The sequence below is a fragment of the Saimiri boliviensis genome, chromosome 2 (genome assembly GCF_048565385.1).
Source record: "Saimiri boliviensis isolate mSaiBol1 chromosome 2, mSaiBol1.pri, whole genome shotgun sequence".
Lineage (NCBI taxonomy): Eukaryota > Metazoa > Chordata > Mammalia > Primates > Cebidae > Saimiri > Saimiri boliviensis.
In genome coordinates this window covers 188116129-188139481 of record NC_133450.1, presented here as the reverse complement: position 1 = coordinate 188139481, position 23353 = coordinate 188116129, and the positions used below count along the sequence as shown (strand labels likewise).

The following is a 23353-nucleotide window of genomic DNA, read 5'->3' as shown; positions in this document are numbered from 1 at the left end:
GACATGGATGAATCTGGAAACCATCATTCTCAGCAAACTGACACAAGAACAGAAAATCAAACACCTCATGCTCTCACTCACAGGTGGGTGTTGAACAATGAGAACACATGGACACAGGGAGGGGAGCACTACACACTGGGGTGTTTGGGGGAAAATAGGGGAGGGATAGCGGGGGGTGGGGAGTTGGGGTGAGATAGCATGGGGAGAAATGCCAGATGTAGGTGACAGGGGGATGGAGGCAGCAAAGCACATTGCCGTGTATGTACCTATGCAACAATCCTGCATGTTCCTGCATGTTCTGCACATGTACCCCAGAACCTAAAGTGCAATAAAATATATATTTTAAAAAACAAACAAAAAGATCCTAGGGAGAGTGAGGATGACCAAGACTTCATAGTCAATTCTTTACTGCTTGGTGGTTCTACTCAGCACAAGTGGACCAGCAAGGATCTACTCAGAGTGGTAAGGGAAGGAGCCTTGGGGAGAAGGTGAGGAAGCACCTGGCCCTGTCCTTGCTGCCTGTGCTCCTTTCTGAGCTTCAGCTTCCTCATCTTAACATAAGAAGTCAAGGCTGGAGGTTTTCTCTGGTGTGCTGGATCAATAGGTCTGTGGTGCCATTTTCAGCAATCCCTCTGTAAGCCTGGGTGGAATTGCTCTTCCGTGGAGAAAGCATTACATGGTATTGCAGCGGTTTAATGGTCAGCTTGGATATAGAAGGTCCTGAGTTAGGAGCTGTGACATAAAACTGCTCCTGAAGCACAGAATCTACTCACAAAGTCACACTGGGAGGCACGAGGGACCCTTGTCCTTGGATCCTATTCCTGCTCCTTCGCAGGTCTGGAGCAGACTGGGAAATGGCAGTACTGGGAACAAAGGCTGGTTAGAGGCGGGTATGGAAGGGCTTCTGTTAGTGTCTCCAAGCTCCCTTGCTCAGAAACTCCTCATTGACAGGAAAACTAAGGGAGAGCGCCAGGCAAACTCATGAAAAATGAACTAGAAACCAGGAATCAAGTAACACATTTAAATGCTGGATAGACCCTCATCTTCCTGATCTGTGCTCATCACATACTCCCTATGAGGGACTCTATGTGGAGCTGAATTAACATCAGAGAATTAGAGCCAGGGGAGTGGGTGGGATGATGTCAGCAGCCAGCATCACTGAATTCAGCCTAAAGCCCCCAAGGACACTGCAGGGACAATTCAGGGACAGGCAGGACTGGCAGAGGAGTCCACTTCTCTCGTCAGTGCTGGAACCATGCAGCACCCTCAAAGGTCCTCTTTTACGGTGTTTGTGCATAATCCTTCCTTACATATCCCTTCCTTCAAGTGTGTTAATACCATTGATCCAATGAAAGTTCTTTCATTTATCATGGTTTAATTAGATTTCCAGCGTCTACTTCTCCTGCTTTTGATCTGTCATGTCCTGACTTTTAAGGTAACTTCAGTAGGCAGTGAATTTTATCTGTCAGCTGCTGGTACTACAATTTGGCATCTCAAAGGGAAAATTGGATTATATGTTCTCGAAGCATCTGATTATAAATACCACATACTGATCTTTATAAACATGTTCGCTGTTTTCAGTTTTCCTGAGAGGGGAAGAGATAATTTAAAATGGAAGTGGCCAACCAATCCACTGTGGCAGAATTTGTCTTGCTTGGTCTGTCAGATCAGCCAAGGCTGGAGAAAACATTCTTCGTTCTCATCCTGCTGGTGTACCTGGTGATCCTTCTGGGCAACGGGGTCCTCATCCTGGTGACTGTATCCAACTCCCACCTGCACACGCCCATGTACTTCTTCCTGGGGAACGTCTCCTTCCTGGACATCTGCTACACAACCTCTTCCATTCCTCTGGTCCTGGATGGTTTTCTCACTCCCAGGAAAACCATCTCCTTCTCTGGCTGTGCAGTACAGATGTTTCTCTCCTTTGCCATGGGAGCCACAGAGTGTGTGCTGCTGGGCATGATGGCGTTTGATCGCTATGTGGCCATCTGCAACCCCCTTAGGTACCCAGTAGTCATGAGCAAGGCTGCCTACATGCCCATGGCTGCCAGCTCCTGGGTGGCTGGTGGAGCCAACTCCTTGGTACAGGTCTCTCTTGCAGTACAGTTACCCTTCTGTGGGGACAATGTCATCAACCATTTCACCTGTGAGATCCTGGCAGTTCTGAAGTTGGCCTGAGCTGACATCTCCATCAACGTGATCAGCATGGGCGTGGCCAATGTGATCTTCCTGGGGGTCCCAGTCCTCTTCATCTTTGTCTCCTACCTCTTCATACTCATCACCATCCTGAGGATCCCCTCAGCTGAAGGACAGCGAAAGGCCTTCTCCACTTGCTCTGCACATCTTACTGTGGTGGTCATTTTCTACGGGACTATTCTTTTCATGTATGCAAAGCCCAAGTCTAAGGACCCCCTGGGGGCAAACAAGAAGGATGTTTCAGACAAGCTCATCTCCCTCTTCTATGGGGTGGTGACCCCCATGCTCAACCCCGTCATCTACAGCCTGAGGAACAAGGACGTGAAGGCTGCTGTGAGGAGCCTGCTGAGTCAGAAATGCTTCACCCAGCGATAGTGAGAGGAAGCGGTTTATCTTTTGATTCTGTGCACACAAGAGGTTTACTCAGTAAGCACAGACTTGCTTAAGGGTCCCGCACGACAATTTCCAAACTGATGCTCATTGAGGTGGGGCAATTCTTGGCTTATAGAGGATGGAACACTAACTCTTCAGAATGTGCTAAATCACCTAGAACCAAGAATAAGTGACTATGACATTTTATTTGTATTCTTATTCTGAAAAAAAAAAAAATAAGCAGTAACAGAACTTGCAAAACAAATACTTCTTTTTTTGTTCATATGCAGACCAGTTTAAATTTGTTTGTGACAATCAGGTTGTTTTCTGTTCTATTGTGTAACGGGGAGCATGACAGTGAAGAAAAGTCACTTCCTTTTTTTTTTTTGAGAAAACCATTTTTTTTTTATCATCATCACCACCCAGCTTATCTGTGCTGAATTATGTACCAAATGGCCAGATCTTCTAAAGAACATCTACATAACATTTCATGTTTCAAGAGATGAAAATAACTATACAAGGTTAAGTACAAAAGTACACAAGACAGCAGACACACAAAAAAATCCATGTGTGAGATTTTATCTCACCTGCAGCTTTTATATATTTGAAAAGCAGAATTCATGAACTAAAAAATATTGTCCTTCTATAGCCCTGTCAAGTTTAATGGAAATGAGTTTAACCTGATTACAATACTAACACCAGTATTACTGATCTGATATTTATAAAAATTCATGTATTTCAATAAATTAAAGTCAATGCAACACCCATACAAGCTAGAATGCCAGCTGTTTATTGAACAAGGACCTGATACCAGAACAAGAAGTTTATAAAGTCCCAAACTTTGCAAGTACAATCTTTTTCAAACTGCATCCATTTCACACATTGAAGATGTGAAAACCAAACCCATTCCTCCTTGTGGGTGGGTTTGTGATCTTGCCATTTCATACTGAGCATCTAAACTTCTAAATACTTCTTCCTGTTGCTTCAGAGGCTTGTAACTTTCTTTATCAACTGAGCTATATCCAGCTTCGGTTTCACTCTTTATAACCATCAATTTCCTAAATTTGGTATTTTGGTCCTTGTTTCCAAAATTCAATTTTTCCCATATTTCAGCAGACTGGGATTTGTCCCCTTCTTTCTTGCCCTCCCAAAGCATTTTCCTTTTTTCTCTTGTTCAGAAAATTTCACTGGATTTACAGCTGCTGGGTTATAGTAGCTAGGTACAGCTGTTCCTGTCTCTGCCACAGCTTTAGCTTGCCAGGCTGCCATCTGAGCTGCCGTGGCTATCTGAGATGTTACCTGTGTTCCTAATGCCAACAGGGTGGCTTCCTTGGGAATAGAACCCTCAGTAGCTGCAGCTGCTACAGCTATTTCTTGTTTTTGTTTTTCAACCATTTCCTTTTCTCGCTGTTCTTGTAATTTCTTCACCCTTTCTAATCTCCTACATAAGCCTTCTTGTGCATCCATTGCTACATTTCTGCCACTGAAGGGAGGTGGACTCGGAGTCTGGCTTAAACTTCTGCTAAATCTTCTTGGCTTTTCAATTCTCTTCTTTGTCTCTTAACTCCTACTCCTTATTCCACTCCTGCTTCTAGTCCTATGCCTGTGTCTCGATCTTGAGCAGGAATGAGACCTGAGCCGCCATTTTCTTTCTCTGATTCTGAATCTTGGTTTCTTCCTCTCTCTGCTTCTAGATCAAGACTTCTTCCACTCCCTGCTCCTGCACTGAGACCTCTTCCGCTTCCTGCTTCTACTAAGATGGAGTCTTTCATGAGACCTAGATCTTGAGTAACTTCTGCCTCTTGATGACTTTCTTTGCATTTGTGCTTGTCCTCACCATTTTCAGATAAATTTAGTTGCTCTCTTTCTTTATCAGAAGAACGTTCCTTGTCATTGTGTTCCTCAGACTTGTGTTTCTTAGAGGATTTATCTTTGGATTCGTGTTTTATTACCTCTTTGCTTCTGCTCCAGCTCCTGTGTTTTCTTCTTTCATTACCTGACTTTTGTTTTCTTTCTCTTGACCTTGATCGTGATGGTGAATAATGACATTTTGAGGCTCTAGGAGAAACAGATACATCTGACCGCTCTTTTTTCCCATCCCTATCTGGTGATGTCTTTTGTGGGGCTAGTCCATCTCATTCTGTATCACCGGCCACCGCAATTTAGAGTCATGGCCGCTGCAGGGGTGCCTCCAGTTGGTGCTTTCAACAGTTGGAAAAGTCTCTTAATTGGCATCCGGATTAAAAACCAAAATGCTATTTTAGAAAATTACCGACACCGGCCGGGTGCGGTGGCTCACACCTGTAATCCCAGCACTTTGGGAGGCTGAGGTGGGCAGATCACGTGGTCAAGAGATCGAAACCATCCTGGCTAACATGGTAAAACCTCTCTCTGCTAAAAAATACAAAAATTAGATGGGCGTGGTGGTGTGTGCCTGTAGTCCCAGCTGTTTGGGAGGCTGAGGCAGGAGAGTTGGCAAGGCGGAGGTTGCAGTGAGCCGAGATCGTGGCACTGCACTCTAACCTGGTGCCTGACTACAGAGCAAGGCTCTGTCTAAAAAAAAAAAAAAAAAAAAAAAAATTACCTATACCAAGATGCATCTTGAATGACACCATTTAACTCCACTTTGATGCTAGGAACTCAGAGTGTTGTGTGTTTAATTTCCTGTTTAATATCCTAGAGACAATTCTGGGCAACTCTTAGTATACATATAGCATGTTTATTTTCTGCCCAAAGTCACTGAAGAGTTTGTTGCAACACCAGTCAAACCAGATAATACAGCCCAAGAAGAGACTCCTCAGCAGTGTTCCTCTAGATAAATCAGTACTACAATGGAAGTTTATATTGAGAGTCCCTTTTGTTCCTTTAGGATTTTAGATTGGACGCTGGCAATAATTGTTCAAGCCAATTGATAATTACCCATCTGGTGAAGAACATGGACTTTGCAACCAGACTAACATGGAGTACCTCTGCCTGTGTAACTTCAGACCTGTTTTAAAAAAACTATTTAATCTTGTGGAGCCTTAGTTTTCTAATTTGTAAGATGGAAATAATTAAACCAACCCCATAGAGGTGTTGTGAAGATCAGTATGTGTATATGTTAAAAATGCACAGTGGCTAGCAAAAAGTAGCTCTCAATTAATAAACGAACATTTTTATTATTAATGAAATATGTTAACTCCCCTAAGGAAGCCGCATGACACTTGAAGACAGACTATAATACCACACTTAACTGAATCAGTTCAGATTTATCATTGTAGCACATTCAAGCTGGCTTTCCAGCTTATGACCTAACCATCCCATTTCTCTGGGTATTTTCTCCAGCCATCCTTCACAGCGAGTCACTCATGTTTGCGTTGGGTGATTCTGTCCTACGTTTTTTTCTAGAAGTTGTATGGTTTTAGATTTTCCATTTAGGTTTGTGATCCATTTTGAGTCTTTTTGGTATGGTATGAGGTAAGGTTCTCATTTTTTTTTTAGTATCCAATTGTTTCAGCATATTTATAAAAAAGTAAAAATAAAATACTTAAGAGTAAATTAAATATGTACAAGTCCTCTATATCAAAAACTACTTATTTATACCTAAATAAATAAGGATATATTATGCTAATTGATTGAAAGACTTAATAGGGACACATCATAGTCAAACTGATGAACTCAGCTCCCCCATTTAATCTATAGATTCAATGCAGTGTTAATCATAATCCCTGTAGGCCTTTTTTTTTTTGCAGAGCATAAAAATCTGATTCTAAAATTCACACAGAAATGCAAAGGAAATACAAAACAATCTTAGAAAGTTGTACCTGACCTTAAGACTTAATATAAAGCTGTAAGAATCAAGCCTATATGATACTAGCAAAAAACTGCAAATATATCAGAGGAATGGAACAGATAAATAGATCTACATTTATATGATCTTTGATTTTTGACAAAGGTACCAAAGCAATTCAATGGGGGAAAGGAAGTTCTTTTCAATAAATGGTACTAAGACACCTAGATATCTACATTGGAAAAGATAAACTTTAATTGCATACACAAAAATTAATCCACTACAGATTGTAGACCTAAATAAAAGCTAAAACTATGAAGCTTTTATAATAAAACACAGAAAAATATCTTTGTGGCTGGGGGTAGGCAAAAGTTTCTTCGGGAGGATATGGAAAATAATGACCAAAAAAGAAGGAAATTGATAGAGTTGATCAAAATTAAAAACATCTGTTTAGCTCTCTCCGTGCCCCCCACTCCCCATCATATGAGGACACAGCAAAAGGCAGCTGTCCATAGACCTGGACGATAGTGCCCACAAGGAATGGAATTGGCTGGCGGCTTGGACTTCCTAGCCTTCAGAACTGAGAAAAATAAATCTGTTTTTTTTTTTTAATCTGTTTAGCAGAAAACACTATTAAGAAAGTGAATATGCAAGTCATAGGGAGAATATTCACCATATAATACCTGACAAAAGACTTGAATCCAAAAATATAGCATGAACTGCTACAACTCAATATTAAAAAACAATAAATAATGATTTGAACAGATAATTCACAAAGAAGATATGTGAATAGTCAATGGGCATATGCAAAAAAAGTGTTCAATATCATTAGTTATTAGGAAAATACAAATTAAAACCACAGTGAGATACTATTACATATCAACCAACTAAAATGGAAAACACTGACAATATCAAATGTTGACAAGGATGTAGTACAACTAGTGCTCTCACACATTATTGGCCGTAGTGTAAAATGATACAAACATTTTGGCAAAAAATCTGTCAATTTCTGATAAAACTAAGCAACACCTATGGTATGACCCTGCAATCACATTCTCAGATTATGTAGCCAAGAAAAATATATGACAAAAAGACTTGTATGAGAATATACATAACAGCTTTATTTATATCAGCCCAAACTGAAAACAGCCCAGATGTTTATTAATAAGGAAAATGGATAAACAAACTGGATGTTCAAACAATGGAATACTACTTAGTAATAAAAAGGAATTGCAGTGAATTCTTATAATTTTTTGTTGTCTCAGCATCTATTTTAAATATATGTTTATCTTTCCCATACCAGAAACAGGGCTTAGCTCCTCATGATACAGTTTCCAATTCTCTGCCTACTCCTAGTTCTTTAATGTGGTCAATCCAGATATCTTCTTTATACAGCTGCCTCCTGGTGACCACCTTCCCATGGGATAACTAGATATAATCGACTTGACTTTCTCTGCTGCCCCGCACACCCTGCATGGACTGCACAGAAATGCCACAGTAACCACATCTGTCACAGTGTGACTCCCTAGAACTTGTGCTTGCTTTCTCTAAACCCATCAACTAGAACTCCCAGTGGAGGGCCAGGTATGATGGCTCACACCTGTAATCCCAGCGCTTTGAGAGGCCAAAGTGGGCAGATCCCAAGGTCAGAAGATCAAGACCATCCTGGCCAACGTGGTGAAACCACATCTCTACTAAAAGTACAAAAGTTAGCTGCATGTGGTGGTGCGTGCCTGTAATCCCAGCTACTCGGGAAGCTGAGGCTGGAGAATCTCTTGATCCAGGGAGTCGGAGGTTGCAGTGAGCTGAAACCAGCATGGGCATGACCTGGATACCAACAGGTCCCTCACTTGCCCTCTCTTGCTTTCTACCCACTGGTTGAGTGTGCATGTCCTGGATGGCTGCCTCTCTTCCTGTTGGCCTTATGAGGCTTGCTGCCCTCTCCTCTCTAGATCTGTAGTACACTGCTTCTGTTATTTCATATGTTTTCCTGAGCTGCCTCCTCTGTGTTTCATTTGACTAACATAACCGAACCTAACTTCTTTCTAGGTCAGCACTCTCCTAGAGAATTGCCATCTTGGTAGGAACAAGCTGGACACAGGTAAGACAAAACCCTTAAAAATCTGCCAGTATAAATAAGTTTACTGGGAGAGGGACACTTGGTCGTCACAGGCTGGACACTTAGGTTTTGGACCATCGGCTAGGATAAAGAAGTATCTCATGAAAGGCACACTGTAAACATTTATGACTAAATTCCTAGAGCTAGGGCTACAGTTTATACCCACACTCCTGAGAGAGATCTCAAGACGTATCTAGGGGAAAATTAAACAGGGATATTCTGCTAAATCATGTAACAACATGGATGAATCTCAGAAACATTCTGAATCAAGACTTGCATGAAAGAATATGAATGATCCTATTAATATGATGTTTCTGAAAAGGTAGACATAAATGAAAGTGAAAAAATTATAACAGTGGGGGTGCTCTGGACAGAGTGGTATTGGGGATTGACTGGGAAAGGGCATAAGAAAACCCTTTGTGTTGACAGAAATGTTCTACAGCTGGATTGGGTTTGGATTACGTGGGTCTGTACATTTGTCTAAACTCATTGGATGATGCACTTAAGAATTGCGCATTTCACTGTAAGTAAATTTTACCCCAAAAGTGGGTATCTATATATCTATCTAAATGCACAAACTTGTTATAATAACTGTCATTGGCAAGCCACACATTTGTCTAATAAGTTTTCTAGAAGTCTCAATACAAAAGGACTTTATTTTTGCTTGTTGCCTGTTCTTATTTGTGGTTACCTTGCTCCTAAATAGTAAATATCTCCTCTCTCCAGTAGGTCATCTGAGGGCCCGAGATTCTTTGTGCCTCTTGGACACAGGGCAGAGATTGTTTTTCCAGGATGCCTTTCAGTCATAATTTTATTATATATTTATTAAGTTACTATTTATATGTGCCTCTGTCTCAATTGCTTTGGGAATTGATTAGCAACCATGATAGACAGTCTAAAACTAGTACACAAGGGTAAAGCATATTTCCCAAAGCATGTTTTGTCCTTGGGATGTCCTTGAGTGGTGACATGGCAGAACTTGGAGGACCCTTCATCCTGCCTGGTGTATACCAGGCAGATGTCAAAGACTGAATAGATGGTCAGGAGCAAAGTCAATGAACATGCTATCCTGAAGGAAATGTTTCAGAGCTGGTAGAGTGTTCTAAGATTTCTGAGACCAAAAAAAAAAAAAAAAAAAAAGGTAAAGATCTAAAATTTCTTTCTATAAAAGATAAGCAAAACTCCAGCTGATCTGTCAGGAAACAATGATCTCCATCACTGTGGCTCCTAAGTGGAGAGAGAGAACAGAAGGATGTTTTTCAAAGCTCCATTATTTTACAGGGATCATCCAAGACATTAGAATTTACTGTGGACCCAAGGGGTATGATTCTAGAGCCTCCCAACAGTACTCACAGAATGAAAAAAGGAAGTGAGGAAGAAGCTAACCATGACAACAATTTGTTTTCAATTCAAGAATGAGATATGGAGTACATGAAACTGAGCTCACTGGTCATCATTTTGATTCCTGCTCTTCCACCATGATCATAAAGACTAACTCTACTATGGAAAAATGAGGGACAGGGTTGAAAGAACTATTGACAGATAATGCCACCACTGAGTTTCCAGACAATGAAAATAATGAATGCAGGTGAATTCTGGAGCATCAGTTAGACAAACTAAGGGGGATTTGAACATCAAGATTCAAGTTCATGATTCAGCAGGAAGCCTATTGGCATTTCATCTTGGAAATGAATATCACCAGATCCTTGAGGCTGAAGAGAAAAAGAATTACAAACCACCTATATGTGCACACACACATTATGCATATGGATATGTGAATAGAACTAAGCACATGGACACATCCAGAGAAAATAAATTAAACAAGTTAATTTCCAGAGTTCAGAACAAAGCTGGACATCCCAGGAAAGGAGGCTTTTAAAGTTTAGAGGAGAGAGAGTTCCGTGGGCAATTCTGTGGGAATTGCTATGAGAAATTTCCTAGAGGAGATGATTCTTTGCCAGGTAAGCCAGAGGGATGTCTGACACATTCACAGAAACACAGTGTCCACAGCAGGCAGTAGAAGGAGTGATGTGCCTAGTTCAGGGCCATATCTTCAGCGAAGCTGCACATATCTGCAGTGATTTATTGTTATTCTGTCTCTAAAGGGCTGATACACAAAAGAGGAAGTGATCATGTTCCATGTAGCCAAAAGCTAAGCTAACACCCAGGATAGAGGTGCAGGGAAATAAGCAGACTGACCCAGAATGAGAAAAAAACCTGCTGACTACTGTCCTCTGGCAATAGGAAAGACTTTTGAGGAAGTAGAGGAATCCCTTTCACTGAATCACTGTTTTCTAGATACTTCACTGCTTTCTTTCCCTGGCTTCTTCCTCATAGTTTATAATCATCCTCCACATATTAGTTATTTATTGTTGCATAACGAACTACTTCAAAACTAAGTGGCTTGAAATAACACACATGTTGTTTCACAATTTCTGTGGGTCACGATCTGATTACAGATTAACTGGATCCTTTGCTTCAGGGTCTTTCACAAGGCTGCAGCTAAGGTTTTGACTAGGGGTGGGATCTCATCTGAAGGTTTAATTGGGGAAAGGTTTACTTCCAAGCTTACTTAGGTGGTTGGCAAGATTCAGTGCCTTGAGAGTTGTTGGGCTGAGGTCCTGAATAAGTTGGCCAGAGACCTCTCTCAGTTCCTTGTCACATTTGTCTCTCCAATCTGGAAGTTTGTTTCACTAAAGTCAGTAAGTGAGTGTTTTCCCTTGGTTAAATGCAAGTTACTCAAGGAGAGAGGATGACACAAAGCCATGAATACCATGAATACCAGGAGGCAGAATCACTAGGGCCATCTTAGACGCTGCCTATGATACTCCAGATTCCACTAACATAGAATATCTTCCCTGAACTCTGTGCTATCCCTCATGTTCCATGATGCTGTTCAAATGCCTTGTTGAGCTTGTGGAAGAAACAAGCAAGCCCAAGAGCTGTGCCAAGCTCTGTCCCTAAGATGATCTTCTCCTTCCTCTCATCCCTTGCCTGTCTCTTCATGTGTTAATTCTCCCCTATTGTTCATAGACTTGCCAGAAACTGACTCCCCATTGAAGTCTCCCCAGGGCTTTACATGGAAGTTCCTCCAAAATGTCCACAGTCATGCCCCTGAGCACTTGATTTGGAATTATTGTGCCCACAGCTGCTGATCCCATAGTGCATGGATGGAGGGTGTTCCAAAATAACATTTAGCTCTCCAGCTTCTTTTTGAGAATTTTTAGCATTTTGAAGTTTGCAGAAGTTCAAAAAGGACATGCAAATGCTTTCTCTAATTTCCCTCAATGGTCTAAGTGTGGAAAGTTCCAACAAGAACAAAGGAAGAAGGAAAAGAAGGCTTACTGGAGTGCTTTTGGCATAATTGGATCTTGGGGACATTGTCTCAGAAGGATAAAAAGTTTCTTGACTTTGTACAATTCTACTTCCAAACTTTTAATCACTTCAGGGAGCATAATAGTCCCAATGGCAGCACTGATTTCAAATTGCCTTTTACATGTTCTGGTTATTCATTTGGAAATTTTGCTTAAAACATAAAACCAAGACTGAGTAGGAAGAACTAGGTTTCACTCTTTTCTTCAAATCATAGGTGGCCATCTCAACCCGAGTCTTTCAAGCTAGTGCTATTTCTGGCCCACACGCCATTCCTAAGCTATGGGCATATTTTCTCAGTAGACTACTGACAAAGGTAAGTTAGGGTTCTTATATGAGTAATACTTAATCTTTTTATTGGCACAGTCACATTCCTAACTTCTGACTTGATTTTCCAGCTGGGTTGGGACTTGAGAAGGGAAGGAATGAAGCAATTTCAGTGCTATCACAAAGATTGAGGCCCATGTGAAACTCCTTCTTGGGTCAGAAAGGCTAGATGGCAAGAAGCCTATGAAACTTTTCAGTCTTAGGTAATGGACTCACCTAACTTCAGAGACTCCCCCAGAAATAAGATGGTCATATGGTTTCAGAGCCTCTTCTGTTGACTTTTCACAAACTCGGGCAATTCCACAAGAAGGTGAAACCACCATCACATAAATGAGAGAAACTCAGGAGGCTGCTGGCTTGGTTTAGAATAAAGAATGTTCTGATACTTCGGAGCTCTGTAAATAGGAAGCAGGCTGTTTGGGAATGTAGTGAGCTCTTCATCACTAGAAGAGATCAAGCTGAAAGCCCATGCATCAGTGTTCTGCAGAAGAGGACAGAGGTTGGGACCAGATTTATTTGGGGGGCATAATCAGTGTGGCGGTCTATATCTGGGTGACATACTTAGGTTCAAGAACTCTTAATTCCTGTGTGGACACTCACCTCAGTAGAATGATAAGAAAAAATGGACTGCTTTAGTTACCCAAGAGAACTAGAGTCCCAGAAATTGTGAGCCACTATAGGTTTCTGGGGCCAGCCTTCTATTTATCTTCATGAAACATCAGATATAAATATTAGAGACATATTGAAAATTCCAGAGCATGAAGTTACCTTGGAACCCTCTCCCCTTTCCCTTGCATCTCTCTTCCTGAAAGACCCAGCTGGGGCTGGTGTTGCCCATGAGAAAGATCTTGCGCAACATCAGGAGTTTGCTTTATACAAAAATTGTCTAAAGAGAATAAATAGTTATAAGGTGAGGATTCACAAGTAATTAAGTCACTAGTATCTGGTACAAATTTGGAGGATCATGGAAACTTTAAGTCACTTTTCTGATCAAAGTTTAATGAGGTAAATTGCCATGTAGGATGTAGCACCCCTAAATGAATGTGTTATGTGTCTTTGTCACTGATCACATGAGTTACATTATCAGAGTCATTTTAAACCTTGTGCATTTGGTGTCCTGTGGCCCCAAAATAATTTTTTATTTTGTTGTCTTTTTCTTGGAAATAAATACTGTAGATTTTCAAAACTGTTTTTTTAATCTCTTAGCCAGACTGAAACTCTAGACCAGATGCACTGCTCCTATGCAAAGCAAAGAATGTGGAATTGGACCTCTGAGTATTTCCTTCAGTTGACAGAGGAGCTGCACCATGCTAAATGCCAACTGGACGGCCTCTGTGACAGAGTTTGTTCTCCTGGGCCTCTCTGCCCACCCAAAGCTGCAGAAAACATTCTTCATGCTCATCCTGCTGATGTACCTGGTGATCCTGCTGGGCAATGGAGTCCTCATCCTGGTGACTATCCTTGACTCCCACCTGCACACGCCCATGTACTTCTTCCTGGGGAACCTCTCCTTCCTGGACATCTGCTACACAACCTCCTCAGTCCCCCTCATCCTTGACAGCTTCCTGACCCCCCGGAAAACCGTCTCCTTCTCAGCCTGTGCAGTGCAGATGTTCCTCTCCTTTGCCATGGGAGCCACAGAGTGTGTGCTCCTGAGCATGATGGCGTTCGATCGCTATGTGGCCATCTGCAACCCCCTTAGGTACCCTGTGGTCATGAGCAAGGCTGCCTATGTGCCCATGGCTGCCAGCTCCTGGGTAGCTGGAAGCACTGCCTCCACGGTGCAGACATCCCTTGCAATGAGGCTGCCCTTCTGTGGAGACAACATCATCAACCACTTCACCTGTGAGATTCTGGCTGTCCTGAAGTTGGCCTGTGCTGATATCTCTGTCAATGTGATCAGTATGGGAGTGACCAATGTGATCTTCCTGGGGGTCCCAGTTCTGTTCATCTCTTTCTCCTATGTCTTCATCCTTGCCACCATCCTGAGGATCCCCTCAGCAGAGGGGAGAAAAAAGGCCTTCTCCACCTGCTCTGCCCACCTCACAGTCGTGGTCGTCTTCTATGGGACCATCCTCTTCATGTATGGGAAGCCCAAGTCTAAGGACTCGCTGGGGGCAGACAAGCAGGACCTTGCAGACAAACTCATCTCCCTCTTCTATGGGGTGGTGACCCCCATGCTCAACCCCATCATCTACAGCCTGAGGAATAAGGACGTGAAGGCTGCTGTGAGGAACCTGGTATTTCAGAAATGCTTTGCCCAATGATGTCTGGGGGAACAGATGTCCACGTAGCTCTTTGCTTCTTGGCTGCTTTCACCCACAAATCTCAGAAGAGAATGTTTTCCAAAGAAGAGACATGTGAAGAGTAATTACCAGAAAATTGAAGTACTCATGTAATAGAGCACGTTAGCTGTGATTGAACCCAATGAAAATGTTGAAACCTAGAACGCAGGGGGAGTGTGGCTTGAGGGGATGGAAGCAGGATGCTGCTGGTTACACAGGAATAATTTTTTTGTTTCTCCACTGTTCAAGTCTGAATTTAACTTTTTTGAGCAGGTGATTTCTCTGTTTTGGGAAAAACACCCAAGTGTACCTTTGTGTTACAAAAATGTAAAGCCAAGATCACTCTTGAAAGGAGGCACTGAAGACACCATGGGACAGAACTTAATGACCCTGCCCACTTCCCTAGCACAGTTCTTCCCAATCTTTGTCTTGCCATGGAGCACACAGAAAATAATAGGATGCGTATGACACTCTGGGGTGACTGGATGAATCTATTCATGGCTGAAGGCAATTCACCTGGGGGCTTAGGTCACTACAGGTTCTGCTTAGTAATCCCAGGAAGACTCTGAGCTTGGCATATCTGTAGCCTATAACACATTAGCTGGAATGTTCTGCCTGAAGCAGAATGTGTCTTCCCTTAGCCCCTACTGAGAGGACAGTCATACTCTCTCCTTTGGCTATAGATAATTGGAGAATTGACCCAAACTGGGCTAGTCATATTTTCTCTCCAAGGCATTTGGAATTTGGACATAGAGTCAGCTCTCACTTGGCCTAAGGCTCTTGAACTGAGAGACCATGTAAAGCAGCGATGAATGTGCCCCCTTATCTAGCAAGGAAGAGAAAGCTGTTCTGCAGAGAGAGAGATGATAAACCAAATATGCAAAGAGGACCAGACCTATGTGAGATAGAAATAAAGGCTGCAATACTTAGGCTAAGTCCTGGGGACTTATTTTATTTTATTTTATGGGAAATTTTAATCCTGTAGAAAGAATAAAACTTAGGTATTCATCTTCCAGATCCAAAGATGATCTGCTCATGGCAGATTGTGTGTGTGTGTGTGTGTGTGTGTGTGTGTGTGTGTGTGTGTGTATGTGTGTAATCTTTAATTTTTAAAATTTTCCCAGGTACATAGCAGGTATATATATTTATGGAGTATATGGGATGTTGTGATACCATCATACAATGTATAATAATAACATCAGGATAAATGGGGTTTCCATCACCTCAAGCATTTATCCTTTGTGTTACAAATTATACTCTTCAGTTATTTTTAAATGTACAGTTAAATTGTTTGTTACTAGAGTCACCCTGTGGTGCTATCACATGCTAGATCTAATTCATTCTATTTTTTGTACCCATAAGCCATCTCTTCCCCTCTACCCTCTCACCACCATTCCCAGCCTCCAATAACTATCATTCTACTCTCCATCTCCATGGGTTCAATTGTTTTAACATTTAGCTTCCACAAACAAGTGAGAACATGCAAAATTTGTCTTTCTGTGCTGCTTATGGCCAGTCTTGTTCTTCTGTAGCCCTGTGGATTATTTCTCTTTCTCCTTAATAATTCTAAAGCAAATCCCAAATGATAACAGCATTCCATCTTCAAAGATTTTAGTATTTATATCCAAAAAAGATTAGTACTCTTACAAAAATATAAAGTCCCATTTAATATCTAACACATAAATAAATCCCCTAAAACTCAATAATTCCTTGATATCATCAATTATCCAATGTTTATATTTCCAGAAATGTCTTATAAATTATTTAATTTTTAAATTGAACCAGGATCCGAATAACAGCATACATTGTGATTTGTCTCTGATATGGTTTGGCTGTGTCCCCACCCACATCTCATTTTGAATTGTAGTTCCCGTAATCTCTACGTGTTGTGGGATGTCATGAGAGGGACATGGTTGGAAGAAATTTAATCATGGGAGTGGTTACTCTCATGCTGTTCTCATGATAGTGAATGAGTTCTCATGAGACCTGATGGTTTTATAAGGGCCTTTCCCCTCTTTGCTTGACACTTCTCCTTGTTGCTACCATATGAAGAAGAATATATTTGCTTCCCCTTCTGCCATGATTGTAAGTTTCCTGAAGCCTCTTCAGCCATGCTGAACTGTGAGTCAATTAAACCTCTTTTCTTTATAAATTATGCAGTCTCAGGTATGTCTTCACCAGCAGCGTGAGAATGGACTAATATAGCCTCTTTCGGTCTGTATTTCCCCCTCCCTTTTTCTATCTTTCCCTCTGCCTCTGTTCCTCCCACCACCACCCTGCTTTTAGGCTAGATTTTTTTTTTTTGGAAGGAATAGTTTCCCATAATGGGAAAGTATAAAGCTTACCACAGTCTGATTTTGCTGATTGCAGTTCTGTGGTGTCTGTCTTTGTGTTTCCCATAAATTATATCTAGTTACTTAAGTTTTTTCTGTGTGTGTGTGGTATTATGAGCTCATGGCTCCTGACACCTTCTGCATGAGAGTCAATTGTCAGCAAGGCCCTATTTTTATACTAAGGAAACATCTGTGGACAATACAGAAAAAAACTCATGCCTGTGAAACTTATATTCTAACAGGAGAGAAATAAGCAATAAACAATTACAAAAATAAGCAGGATGTTAGAAATTTTATGGAATCAAGACTGAGGCATAAAGGATGACTGAACACATGCATCTAATTTCATTCCTCCTAAAAGCCATGAAAACTATAGTCTTCCTTTCTTTCTGATAAACTCCACAAGGTTAAGGAGAAGTAAGATATCAACAGTGAGAACATTGTGAAAGTTAGGAAGCAGATTAACTAGCGATAATTGCCGTAGCAGATCTGACAGAGCCAAATCCCAAGCCAGAAACTTGGAAAGCTAGGTGTCTTACTCCATTTTCTGCTGCTTTAACAGAATATCTGAGACTGGGTAATTTATAAACAGTAGAAGTTCATTTGGCTCCCAGTGATGGAGGCTGTGAAGTCCAAGAGCATGGCACCGGCATCTGGTGAAGGCCTTTGTGTTGCATCATCCCATGGCAGAAGGTGAAAGAGCAAGTAAGAACATAAAACAAGGAGAGAGAGGAGGCCAAACTCCTGCAATAACTCCCTCCTGCAATACTGGCATTAATTCATTCATGAAGGCTGAGCCCTCTTGGCCTAATCACCTCTTGCAGGTTCCACCTCTCAGCACTGTTGCCATGGGAATTGAATTTCACCATGAGTTTTTGAGGGGACATTTAAACCATAGTAATAGGCAATGACTAGATTTGTAGCACAGAGAAACTCACTGTACCAAGTACCTGTAGGACAGGGGTGTAAGAAGCACCGCTAAAAAAGGAAGACTAGGTGACAAATGTATAAGAAGCAGAGTCCCTGTACCCCTTCACTCATTCCATGGCATTAGTCAACTATTTCTTGCCCACCCCAACAAAAGTTTTATTCTCTGTAGAAGGTAAAATCATGGCTCTCTGGACTGGCAGACAACAGCCACAGTAGAGAGCATGGGTACTTTAGTCTTTCATGGAGTAAAAAAATAATTAGCATAAAAGATCAACAATCAAAATGGCTTTTGACTGTACCAGAATTACCTTCAAATTCCTAAGGAAGATGATTTCCAGTCAGTTCCTAGAGTTCCACACACTATTGCGATGATTGATTAATTTTATGTGTTAACTTGACTGGGTGATGGGGTACCCAGATATTTGGCCAAATATTATTCTGGAGATGTCTGTGAGGGAGTACCTTTTGAATGCATAGATTGAATAAAGCAGATTGTCCTCCCTAATGTACTAAGCCTCATTCAATCAGTGAAAGGCTTAAATAGAACTAAAAGGATGAGGAAGAGGGAATTCCTCCTGCCTTTGAGCTGGGAAATTAGTTTTTTCAGCAGCTCTCCTGGGCCACCAGCCTGCTGACTACAAATCTCGTGATTTGTTAGCCTCCATAATCACATAAGCCGGTTCCTTGTGACACACACATACATGATTAGTAATATTCCTCTGGAGAACCCTGGCTAATACACCCGCCAAATTATCGGTCATTTATGGAAGTTAAATAAAAATATGTTCAGACACATAAGATCTCAAAAATGTATATACAATACACTCATTCTTGAGAAATTATTCAAGGCTGAGTGCAGTAGCTCAGGCACTTGGGGAGGCCGAGGTGGGTGGATCACCTGAGGTCAGGAGTTCGAGACCAGCCTGGCCAACATGGCAAAACCCCATCTCTACTAAAAATACAAAAATTAGGTGGATTGTGGTGGCGTGTTCCTGTAATCTCAGCTACTCAGGAGGCTGAGGCAGAAGAATCACTTGAACCCAGGAGGTGGAGGTTGCAGTGAGCCAATATTGTGCCACTGCACTCCAGTCTGGGTGACAAGAGTAAGATTCAGTCTCAAAAGAAAAAAAAAAAAAGGAACTTATTCAAGAATGTGCTCTATCCAAATAAGAGATTAAACCAAGAAACAGAAAGAAATTGACAAAAGAAACAGAAGTTCCAACGCATAAGAGAGACGTAAGGAGTCCCCAGGACAGTAAAGGAGATCCTGGCATGACAGTTGTACACCTCACAGAGAAGGCAGCCAGCCCAGAGGGTAGCCCTGTGACTCCAGAGACAGGCATGTCAAGGGCTCTTATTCGTAGACCCCTGCTGCCTATGGTGATTAACTTGAGGACAGAATGCCCCTCACAGCCTGGCCCACATTCTTTCCTGCACTGGCCTTATCTTGGCCATGCATGTATAAAATACCCTCTTATCTCTCGATGTCTTGCTGACTGGGTTAGCAGAGAACACTCATTCCACTCCAGAGAGCATTCTGCTTTGATCTGTTCCCAAGAGTGGGAAGAGGGCCATAGTCAGAGCTTAGAAGTGGAAAACATAAAACAATCCACACTCTCTGATTTGTTAGCCTCCATAATCACATAAGCCGGTTCCTTATGACACACATATACATGATTAGTAATATTCCTCTGGAGAACCCTGGCTAATACACCCACCAAATTATCGGGTATTTCTCCCAGATGTCTGGTACCTGGCCACACTACAGCACTGTCTGACTTACCCAGAAGGGACTATTAAAACTGAGAGCTTAGATTCTCGGGTGAGTCTTCCCCAAAATAGTGGCAATATTTTCTTTTCATTCAAAAGCTTGGTTTGCCAGTCAGAATGACTATCATTAAAAAGTCAAAAAATAGCAGATGTTAGTGAGGATGTGAAAAAAGGTAAACATTTATATACTGTTTGTGGGAAAGCAAGTCAGTAAAACCGCAAGGGAAAATAGTATTGAGATATCTCAAAGAACTAAAAATAGAACTACCAATCTACTTTTTTACATAATTAATTTTTTTGAGACAGAATTTGGCTCTTCTTGCCTAGGCCAGAGTGCAATGGTGCGATCTCAACTCACTGCAACCTCTACCTCCCAGGTTCAAGTAATTCTCCTGCCTCAGCCTCCCAAGTAGCTGGGATTACAGGCATGCGCCACCACGCCTGGCTAATTTTTGTATTTTTAGTAGAGACTAAAAATGGGATTTTGCCATTGCATAATTCTTTTCCTTTACGTAGATACCCAGTAGTTGTATGTACATAAAGGAAAAGAATTAAGCATGTAAAAAAGATACATTCATTGGTACATTTATCACAGCATTATTCACAATAGCAAAGATGGAATCAATCTAAGCATACATAGGCAGATGATTGGATAAAGAAAATGTCATCTATATACACAATGCAGTATTCTTTGGACATAGGAGAGAAGGAATTTTACAGCAACATGGATGGAACTGCCCATATTGGATGGCCAGTATCTTAAGTTATGCAACCCAGAAACAGAAAGTCAAGTACTAATGTATCCACATGGACACGAAGTGTGGACTAATCGACACTGGAGACTTGGAAGTGTGGAATGTGAGGGGGGCTGAGGGATGAGAAATTACTTAATTGGCATAATGTACATTACTTTGGGTAATGCTTGCACTAAAAACCTAGACTTCATCACAACTCAATATATCTGTGTAACAAAACTTCTCTTGTACCCCCTAAAGGTATTATTTAAAAAAGCTAGGTTTGCAACTGTTACTCCATTTTTCAAAATGGAACAATACATTGTACACTAATACATTGCAGAAGGTAAAACTATGAAGGACATAAAGGGAATACATATTAGCTTTCTCATTTTGCATAATAAACCACCCCCCACCATCAGCAGGTTAAAACAACACACCTAATTATTAGCTCACAGTTCTGGAAGTGAGAAGGCTGGGTGAGTTGAGCCGGACTCTGAGAAAAAGTCAGCTTTCAAGCTCATTGGTACTGGTGGCAGAATTCAATTCCTTGTGTTTTTTAGACTATGGTCCTAGTTTCCTGGCTAGTCATTGCCAGGGATCATGCTTAGCTCCTTGTGGCAGCTCTATGGTTCTTGTTTGCGGCTCCCTCCAACTTATAATCAAGAAACAGCTGCCAGGCGCAGTGGCTCAAGCCTGTAATCCCAGCACTTTGGGAGGCCGAGGTGGGTGGATCACGAGGTCAAGAGATCGAGACCATCCTGGTCAACATGGTGAAACCCCGTCTCTACTAAAAATACAAAAAATTAGCTGGGCATGGTGGCGCGTGCCTGTAATCCCAGCTGCTCAGGAGGCTGAGGCAGGAGAATTGCCTGAACCCAGGAGGCGGAGGTTGTGGTGAACCGAGATCGCGCCATTGCACTCAGCCTGGGTAACAAGAGGGAAACTCCGTCTCGGGGGAAAAAAAAAAAAAACAAAACAGCATGTGGAATCCTTCCCATGCTTTGAATCTGGCTTCTCCCTCTGCTACTAACTGAAGAAAACTGTTTTTAAAGGGCTCATTTGATTAGGTCAGACCTCACTGGATAATCTTCTAATCTTAAAGCCAACCGATTTGGAACTTTAGTTACATTGACAAAATCCCTTCACAGCAGTACCTAGGTTAGTGTTTGATCACCACAGGAAGGGAGTTGTGTGATGATGTGGGGATCATTAAGATTCTGCCTACCACAAAATTATTTCCACAGAAGTCAAAATGATGGTCACTTCTTGGAAGGGAGGGAATAAGGAAATATAAAGGGATGGGGAAATAAGAGGGGCTTCTAAGGTTCTGGAACATCCTACTTTTAACCTGGTTGAAGGGGGGGACATGGAAGTGTATTTTCTTTTTTTTTTTCTTGAATGCTATACATATGCTTTTTACACTGTTTTGTATGTATAATATATCTCACAAAAAGGAAAACATTTAACACAAGACAAAATGGCTTATGACTATTAATGTGGCTATATTTGATTCTTGGATTTTTAGAACAAGGCAGGCATGCTCATTTGTGAAAGAGCTGGGCAAGATTGCCCAAGTGTTTTTGCTGACACTGGGCAGGCTCGTCTTGCATACCAAGGACATCTGTGGAATAGAGCTCATTACATGTGTCACCTACCATTGCTGGGATTAGAATTACATGGGAGAGAGAAAACTGGAGTGTGATTAAGAAACTATAGTGTATCAGAAAACAGTGGTCCATGTTGAAGATGCTCCTGGCTGCTGCCTGGGCAGTCACGGCTCTCAGTTTTGGATCTTAGAAGTGGAGGTTACCAGATCCCCATGGTAAACCATCAGTGCTCTCACAACTGCACCGATACAGGATTATCATGCACCTACACACAGGAAAAGACTCAGTCATATAGAACAGGACACCACTCTGTGAGCAGCTGCTCTTTTTCAAGTCCACAGCTGCCTTGCCTCTGAAACTCTCTGGTAGAAGTCATGACCAGATTCACTTATGATCCTTTAAAGGCCTGGTCTGGGTCAGAAGTGCCTAGCAGAACCTACTTGGTGAGATATAGACAAGAGATCTAGGTCATTGGCTTTCACCCGAACCTGAGATCCTCAATTCTGAATTTGTAAATGGCCAAGGGGACTAACCCACAAGGATCTGTCCTGTGTGGTTTCATATTCCCCAAGATCTATCATGGACTTTGGTGAGAGTTCTCATTGACTGGGGGTTCTTGTTAATTTGGAGAGGATGGGGATAATCCTTCCTCTCTAATGCTTTCCAGTAGCCCAGCAGGATGGGTAGGGAGAGAGGGAAGGAGGGAAGAAAGTATTTCTGGAGAGACTTCAGAATAATTGGATCATGGGGACTTAATCCCAGATGTATAAGAAGTTTCTTGACTTTGCAACTTGAATTTCTAAACTTTAAATTACTTCAGGGACTAGAATAATCCCAATAGCAGGGTGGGATTTAAGTGGCTTTGTATGAGCAATGAATGGTCTTTTGTGGGCTTTACCAAAACATAGAACAAAGACAAGAAAAATTCCATCCATTTCAGGCACTAACTCATCTGGCTGCTGCTTTCTGACCAGATTGGCTATTTTTGGCTTCTGGACTATTCCCAGATCCCAGAGAAGTGATTTGAATCAACACACTTGTTGTAAAGGTAAGAGAGCACTTTAAAAACAATATAGAAACTCTTGTGGGCCCAGCTCTATCCCCAGTGGCATACCTGGTGACCAAGTGGCATTGGGGGAATGTTGAATGACATAGAAAAGGATGTCTCTGTGGTCCAACAGCCCAAGAACAAGAAATTCATGAGATCATTTAGTCCCTGGGATTGAATATCTCTGATAATAATCTATTTCAAAGTAACCATCTGGGAAATGAAGTTCCAGAGAAGAAAAGGGACTTCACAATTCCCATGCACTGATTGGTTGATGAATGCCAGTCCTGTTAGTACGTGTTCCAGAAGAGTCTGGCAAGTGAGTGAATGAATTCATAAGTGGACAAATAGCCCAGAGTTCTGTAATCTCGGGAGTGAGCTAGAAAAGAGGAGGCAGAGAGCATCTGAAAGCGCTCACAGGCCGGGTGCCATGGCTCACGCCTGTGATCCCAGCACTTTGGGAGGCCGGGGCAGTAGGACTGCCTGAG

The 23353-nt window shown here is 41.8% G+C and overlaps 1 protein-coding gene, 1 long non-coding RNA gene and 2 pseudogenes across 2 annotated transcripts in view; 2 read left to right on the top strand and 2 right to left on the bottom strand.

Annotated features, from left to right (window-relative positions):
* Positions 1-23353, bottom strand: part of LOC141583753 (uncharacterized) — a 121961-nt gene that overhangs the window by 27657 nt on the left and 70951 nt on the right. The window lies entirely within an intron of this gene.
* LOC101042979 (olfactory receptor 13C7-like) lies at positions 1612-2571 on the top strand (annotated as a pseudogene).
* On the bottom strand, positions 3223-4784 carry LOC101043307 (arginine/serine-rich coiled-coil protein 2 pseudogene; annotated as a pseudogene).
* LOC101043636 (olfactory receptor 13C7) lies at positions 13463-14422 on the top strand. The gene has a single exon (XM_003943850.2). It carries the CDS (start codon positions 13463-13465, stop codon positions 14420-14422), a length of 960 nt encoding a protein of 319 aa, XP_003943899.2.